This window comes from Sitodiplosis mosellana, unplaced genomic scaffold (genome assembly GCF_009176505.1).
Source record: "Sitodiplosis mosellana isolate CC-2019 unplaced genomic scaffold, AAFC_SMos_1.0 Smas_scaffold_47, whole genome shotgun sequence".
Classification (NCBI taxonomy): Eukaryota; Metazoa; Arthropoda; class Insecta; order Diptera; family Cecidomyiidae; genus Sitodiplosis; species Sitodiplosis mosellana.
This window is the reverse complement of record NW_022595289.1, coordinates 206,775-214,361: the sequence shown is the minus strand read 5'-3', so window position 1 is coordinate 214,361 and position 7,587 is coordinate 206,775. Positions and strand designations below refer to the sequence as shown.

At 36.5% G+C, this 7,587-nt stretch overlaps 1 protein-coding gene across 4 annotated transcripts; it reads left to right on the top strand.

Annotated features, from left to right (window-relative positions):
• Positions 1 to 9: 9 nt before the first annotated feature.
• Positions 10 to 7,158, top strand: LOC129570115 (uncharacterized). 4 transcript variants are annotated; one of them, XR_008688098.1, is made up of 7 exons: positions 67 to 169; positions 588 to 3,001; positions 3,264 to 3,378; positions 3,618 to 4,999; positions 5,061 to 6,150; positions 6,226 to 6,473; positions 6,864 to 7,158. XR_008688098.1 is itself a non-coding variant. In XM_055449557.1 (5 exons), the coding sequence occupies exons 3-5, from the start codon at positions 4,961 to 4,963 to the stop codon at positions 6,339 to 6,341; spliced, it is 1,245 nt and encodes a 414-aa protein (XP_055305532.1). In that variant the 5' UTR covers positions 1,315 to 3,001; positions 3,264 to 3,378; positions 3,618 to 4,960; the 3' UTR covers positions 6,342 to 7,158. The 4 variants fall into 4 exon arrangements, 1 of the variants encoding a protein (XP_055305532.1); XR_008688097.1 differs by having other exon boundaries at positions 10 to 3,001; XR_008688099.1 differs by lacking the exon at positions 67 to 169 and having other exon boundaries at positions 1,315 to 3,001; positions 6,967 to 7,158.
• The last annotated feature ends 429 nt before the right edge of the window (positions 7,159 to 7,587 follow it).

Here is a 7,587-nt window from a genome sequence, read left to right as displayed (position 1 = left end):
CAATAAATATTTGTTTCAACAACACGATTAATTTATTATAAGAAATACTGCGTTGTACTTATAGTGTGCACCTTAACAAATCGATTTATAAATATATTTCAATAATTTCTGATAATAAGGTGTCAATGGTTAAAGATGATCGCATGATTGACAACAGTTGAGCACACATGTAAGTGGCGCAATAAAATTAGAAATCAAAATCGATAACTGAAAATCATGACGCAAAAAATATCATATCATCACAACGTACTGTATATTATGGTGCTAAGGTTAAATGTGAAATAAAATTTGTCCCATTTGTTTATGTATCTTAAAATATTTGTAAACATCGAACTACCAGATTGCTTTTTGTACAAGGCAATTGGATTTTTGAATATTAATCGAAATTTTTGTACATCGATGATCATCAACAATCATTCATTTTTCTTTTGGCTAATAATCGCTAAGCATGCATGAATAACATTCGATTTTCACATGTCTCAGATTGGAATAAACCTTCTATTTTCTAAATGCGTAATTCTATCTAATCTGCCTCTACCACCTAATTAGAATTTATATGACGTATGTTTTTTTTGCAAAATCCATAGTGAAATAAAAAAACACGTTCCAAGTTCAAGGTAAAACGAGTCTGCCAAAACAATGATGAGTGTGCAAATAGTATAGGAATATTTCTATCATAAAAACACACAGCTGTTAATCTATAAAAAATGTACATCAAGTATGTGTGACTCTTAGAATATGGAAAACTTTATTGTAATTTATATTTCAGATTGAATCGATAAGTAAAAATTTGTGAAAAAATCGCGATTACGACTTTAAACTACTTGCGTATTAAATAGAAAATTCACATTTCGGGGAAAAATATGGTTTTACTTGTCTCTTTCACTACGGATGAATTGGTTTGTTTTTCAATACTTCACGTTCAAACACATTTGATTGGCGTGCTTGCGCAATTCCAATAAAATGATGAGCATCTATATATTAATGCGCTAGCCCAAAAAGTTTTCGTACCATTTTAACCATTTTATACCCAACTTATTTTGATGCCACTGGTACCATTTGAAAGGCCTTGATGAGTAGATGTGCAGAATGTCATTCAGAATTCACATATGTCAAGTTTGACATGAGTTTGAAGCATGTTAGTAAACACCCTGCTCCGGGTCCGGATTCCACGGAGACCCGAGGCACCGACCCGAAGGGCGTTTTTCAAACGAAAAAAGCGAAAAAACCATCCATTTCTGAGATATGAATGAGAAATTGAAAATGGTTGTGCCCAAGGAAAGTTGGTTTTAAAATTTTTTAAATTTGTCAAATTTTTTAAACAATTTTTAGAACTAACTTTCTGTGGGCACAACCATTTCCGATTTTTTTCATTCATATCTCAGAAATGGATGGTTTTTTCGCTTGAAAAACGCTCTTCGGGTCGGCCCCCAGTTCCCAAATAGTCGAATTTCGACCACTGGGCGGCCCTAGTAGATGAATAAAGTGAAACTTCATCGACATTCGCTGGGAAGAAATGTGTATCTTAATTATTTATTTTATTTCTTCGAAGTTCAGAAAAATGCATAGAAATATATAGAAAAATGTATGAGACGATGCAGATGTATCTCTACTACGTGACATCTTACTCAATAGTGACAAAGTCGTGTACGTGCATAAATTATCGCCTATTTTTGTATCGAAAGATTTGTTCAAGCCAAAACTAGAATCTCGGTAGTTTTTTGAACTATGGCGTTAGACACCATTTCGCCAGTTCAAAGTGTTCAAGATGTGATCTTCTGATTAAAAATCAAATTTTCCACCATTTTACCGAAAAATGAATTCGATGTAATATAAATTGAAATATTGAACTTTCAATGGGTGTTGAATACTAAAAAAACCTATTTTTTACTTATTTCCACTGTCAAGTATTGAATATCTTAGTGGAGTTTTCTTACAAAAAATATCTCCCAGCTCATATAAACAACTTTCAAACTGGAGTAAATTTGACTAAATTCGTTTTGAAAAACTGAACTGTAACGTAACGTATGCATATTTGAATTGATTATATAGATGAAACTTTATACCTCGATCTTGTAGTGAAACAAGAGAAGAAAATCTATTCTTAAAGTGGAACATATACTTTTATACGCTACCGATAAGAGGTAAGTGATAACAATTGATTGCATTCCAATCTATAACTTTGCCCTTGACTTTCATCACTTATCTCTTATCAGTACAGCGTGACAATCGCCAAAAAGTATATGTTTCAGTTTATAAGATTTTTTTGTCTTGTTTCACTTAAAGATCAAAAACATTCAAAGGTTCATATTCAACCCAACTAATTCATTTCCTTATGCAAAAGATGTCACACATGGTTGCCAAAAAGTTTTCATGCATAAAATCATGACAGGAACTGACGGATAAAATTGATTTTCCTTTTGAATGCATTCGTCACACTTGTGTCCATACATAGCGCAAAAATGTTATTCGATTTCATATTGGAAAACTTTTTCATATGCCTGCGTTTGAGAGAAGAATGTTCTTTTATCATCTTTTCAAAAAATGTAATTTACAGTTGAAATCTTCAAACTATTAATTAGCTCTAGAAATATGCACGATATAATAATCATTTTGTTTATAATGTCATTGGAACTTCTTCTCATTTTGTCCAAGAAAAATGCATTGAAAATGGTCCGTTCCATTTTTTTTTGTTTATATATTCGTATATAAAACTGTCGAAGCAAAAACATTTTGCTTCTCTTTGGGGATTTCCCTTTCTGTCTCCAATTCGTAAAACAGCAGTTTTGACGCAGCAACCGTCACGCCATGTGGTGTTCAAAGGATGAAACATTGGCGCCGAACGATTCGTTTTGCAAATGTCACTCAGCACAGCGGCTCATTGGTGTAGGAACATTGACAAGAAATTGACGCACATTTTTTTGAGTGAACATTCAACAAGAAAAGGCAATTGTTTTTGCGAAATAGTTGCTTTAATTGCGAGACCAAAACCCTTTTACAGGTATGTACGGCTAAGAATAGAATTTTTGCACAAATTAAATTGTGGATTATTTTGGAAATTGTTGTGAAATTGTTGTTTCGTCATACCGGTTCACATTTTCATGTAATGACATGTTCAAAGCGGGAAAAATCGCAATATTCTGCGGGAAAAATCGCATTGATTGGCGCGAATAAATCAATATAAATTAATTCGATCACAACAAGTTTTCCCATTTTTTTTTGTTACCAATTACAATTAATGGATTGTGGTTTTTTTTCCAAAGATTATTTCGCAATTTTGAGGCGAGATCCGCATTGAGACAGGGAGACAGAGAGCAAACGAAGCCTGATCTATTCAAATCGTTTGGATTCATACGAAGTGGACTTATTGTGACCGAGGTGAGTTTAGTGAACGTAGAAAATTGCAACAAATTAGCGTAAAATCATGTTTTTGCGTGTGGTGTACATGTTTCGACATGATTTATGGCGACGGACTGATGAATATCATCACATTGTTATCGTATTCGTTCAAAGCGATCAATCAGTGCATTGTTTTCGATTTCCGTAGCGTTAGCCAATTTCACAATCGCTTGCAACAAACATTTCATTCGTTCTACAATTTATTTTCTCTCGTTTAGATCCATCGCGATGGCGAGGCGTAAGCGGCACAATAAGACGTTTGGTAAGCCAAGGGAGAAAAAAGTGCAGATGAAAAAGCACTCCATTGTGAAGAAAAAACGTGTCAATCGGAAAGAAGATCCAACAAAACAGTCGACAGAAAATGGCACAATCGAAATCGGCGCGATCAAATTGGCATTTAATTCGATAATTAATCCGAAGTTAACAGAAACAGAAATAGGATTTCTGATCCATTAGTTCTTCGAGAAATGTTTGAATGTTACGAAAGTCATGCATCTTGCATCGATGTTAATGCTCTACAGAATCAACGAAGCATTTGATGATGACAATTTGAACTTCTTCGTGAATCAAAATGGAGCAAATGTGATTACAGACTGTTTCAACTGTGTCACATCGGACAACATCAAAGATCCACTCACAGCCCAAATGCCAGACGCATTTCTCGCGATGGTGACACAAGGTAGCCCCAACTTTGAATGGCCACGCCGCCATCAAATGACCCGTCAAGTTTATGCTCTCAAGGACCAGTATGTGGCCAATGTGAAGACAAATTTGGAGACGCACTGTTGGGTGAGATTGACCCACTTTCTACGTGTAAAGTGCCATGAATTCAATCACAAAGGAAGCCCCCCATACTTACCTTTCGATGACATTGACATTCGAAATACGATGAAAAATGAGAATGAAGATTGGACATATGATGATGATGAAAGTCGAAAGTGGAAGATGGCAATACTGTTTAAGGAAGTGTCTCAGCTTTGTGGCCCATCATTCGTAAAATACTTCACAATGTACGAATACATTCAAAAGGACTGGTTCGAGTCTTTGTGGATGTGGATAGGCATGCAACGAATTGTCGAGAAATTTTCACCTTCGTCAACAGTGGAAAGCATACGATCGTGATCCAGTGAACAATCGAGAGCCGTCGGTACCGAAGATACCAAAAGTGAAGAATTTCGCCGCAATTCCATTCAGTGATACAAAACTGAAGCACATACCATTCGACCATAATGATTTGATTGAAATCATTGGCCAGTTGAGAAAAGAACGGGGATGGAATATCCGTGCTGATTATCGTACATACTACAAGCAAGGCGAGAACAAAGACGAGGCATGGGGAATTGTGTTCGATATTGACAAAATCAGACGGCTCAGAACCGGTTCGAAAGTGTTTTACCACAAAATTCAAACCAACAGTAGTGCCGCGTCGGTGTTGTTTAGCAGACCCAAACGCAAAGGAGCCGGCGTGACTCTGTCTGAAATCAAGGCAAAGTACGAAAAGCCAGTCAGCAAAGGCGGTTACAAGTATGAGTCAGGAATTGATCCCGGCCAGAAAACAAAAATGGCCTGCGTGCGTCGGACTCTCGCTACTGGAACTGAAGTAAGTTGAAATATCATATGAAAATTAACATAGATTTGCATTGTTGTTGTTCATTTCACAGACCAACATCAAATTATCGAGTATTCAATATCACTGGGGTGCGCGACAAGGAATGCGCGACAAACGGGCCAAAAAAATGACCAGAAAGTACGTGCACAAAGAACAGCGCGACTTGAAAAGCTATCCGATCACATCCGTATCGCCGCGAGGATCACAATGGAAATCATTCATTAAGCACAGAATCAAAATGCTAACAGATTCATTGGCTACATACGCAAGAAGAAAGTACGCACAGCTATCGTTGCACAAGTACATCGAGTCTAATCGCGAAATGGATTTGATGGCTAAACACATAACAAACAATAAGACAGGAGTTGTGTTCCTTGGTGATGCGGCGTTCCCATCAAATTCGAAAATCGGTGTGAAAAGAACAAAACGAACACCGGATCAGCGAAAGTTCATAGTTAGCCTAAAAAAAAACGGCAAAACGGATGTTGTGCTTACACCAGAGCCGTATACATCACAAACCTGTGCCAATTGCTTGCGGCGATTTCCGAGAAGTACAAAAAGTGACCGATTCAAAGTGTGCAAAGATTGTCGCCCACACAAGGATGTGAGACTCCCACCGGTTATTGTGACTGATCGAAGCAGACGGCGCAAGCAACGTGATCGAAAAGAAAATGCCAGCCAAAAGCCAACAGCAAATGTAACTAGAGCCGAAAGAGCTGAGAAGCACCGGGAAAAGCGTCGAAGTGAGCGTGAAAGCCACAATCCAGAGCAATTGGATACCGAACAGGCAGTGAGACGGTACAATCGACGCATACGACGGCGTGAACTACGTCAACGACGTCGAGTTGCAGGCCATTGCAGCCTTAAAGTAACCAAACAGCCGGAAGCGGAATCCGATTTGCCAGGTTTTGATAAAATTGGTGACACAAGTATTTGCAAGATTCGTGTCAAAAATCGTAAGGCCAAACCACAATTATGGCAGCGAATACATTACGATGCAACTGATAAAGGAATTGGGGATTTGGGGTCAAAGAAAATATTCTTCCAGAAAAACTGGCACTCAAGCCCAATGAATGATCAGAACGCTTTTACTGTTACTTGGCATCGTGACATCTGTGCGGCGAAGTGCATCTTGTACAGAGGTATGTGATCTACACAATACAATCACATTCATGTTTTATTGTATTTCAATTTCGAGTTCAATTCGTTCATTCTAGGCCGTTGTATGGTTTTCGACTTGAATGTGCACGAATCATTTGTGTTACCACCAGAAAGGATATGGCCAAAATGTCGAGATGGCCAATCGAGATGGCCAATCAAATGCTGTCGATGATAAGTAGAGCGTAGATTAAGAGGATAAAATAAAACATTGACGATTAGTTATTTTCAAAGCTTGATTTTTGTGGCTTTGTACATATTAAAATGTGTGTGCAAATACACGATGTAATACGGGTTAAACCCGTAGGTAAGTTGTTGTATGTAAGATTTTCTCAGTCAGTTGGTCAATTTCAATATCCACACCAATATTTACCAAAGTCATAAATGGACCTAGTTCAAGTGAAGCGTACAGTTGGATGATACTCGAGGTGGGTCCATTTATGACCTTGTTTCACACGTGATTTGTTATTTTGTTATCAATTGATTCATAATCGTTTTTATATCCTTCTAATTGATTTGTTTTTACCGTTTTTTTCTACTTCCATTGTGACGTTAAAAATGACTGAAACTACACACAAATGCGGGCCTTAATTCGACCGTTTACATACGCTTGGTAATGGATGTATTTGCGTTAACAATTGTTTCTTGGGATGTTCTTTTATCATCTTTTCAAAAAATGTAATTAATTTAATATCAGTTAATAGTCTGATTTGATGATTTAATTTGGTTCAATTTGTACTTATAATTTTTGCTAAGTCTATCATAATGGAGATGGATTTTAACTTGGTTACCAACCCTAGAATTTTTCTATGCCTTGAGCGGAAACAGTGACGTATAATGTATAGGCATTAGCCAAGAATGAGATACGAATTGATTTTTACATTTTTTTTTTCTTGAAGTCATTTGTGTTTTCTGTAAACGTTCATTACTCTATTAGATTGTAGACGAAAAACTACGAAATAAACACTTGAAAATTTGTTGACTAAACATTACCTATTTTAGTTTTAGTTTGACCAAAAATGAAGGAGTGAGTCAAGAATTTTTGGTTGAATAATTATTTTACTCATTAAAATTTTTTTAATTCAGATTATATTTCTCTTTGTTTTTTTAAATCCAGATGTTTTTAATACATGTATTGAAAATCACCTTCTAGTTGAATGAATCGAAGCGGTCGATCGCGTGTATGATGTGGTGGGAGTTTTTCTTCCATACATTCTGATGAAATGCAATGTTCCGAGTCTACAAATTAACAGATTAATTTCACATACTGTTATGTAAAATGTTGGATGTGCGTTTGAATATTGAATATTGTCTGGGAGTCCAAAAAACCTTCAATTCATCTTTGTTTGCATTCAAAGATTGCCTGCATTCGACTCTAGATGGAGCCATGGAAAGGTAAGCGGATGTATTTCTATTTACTT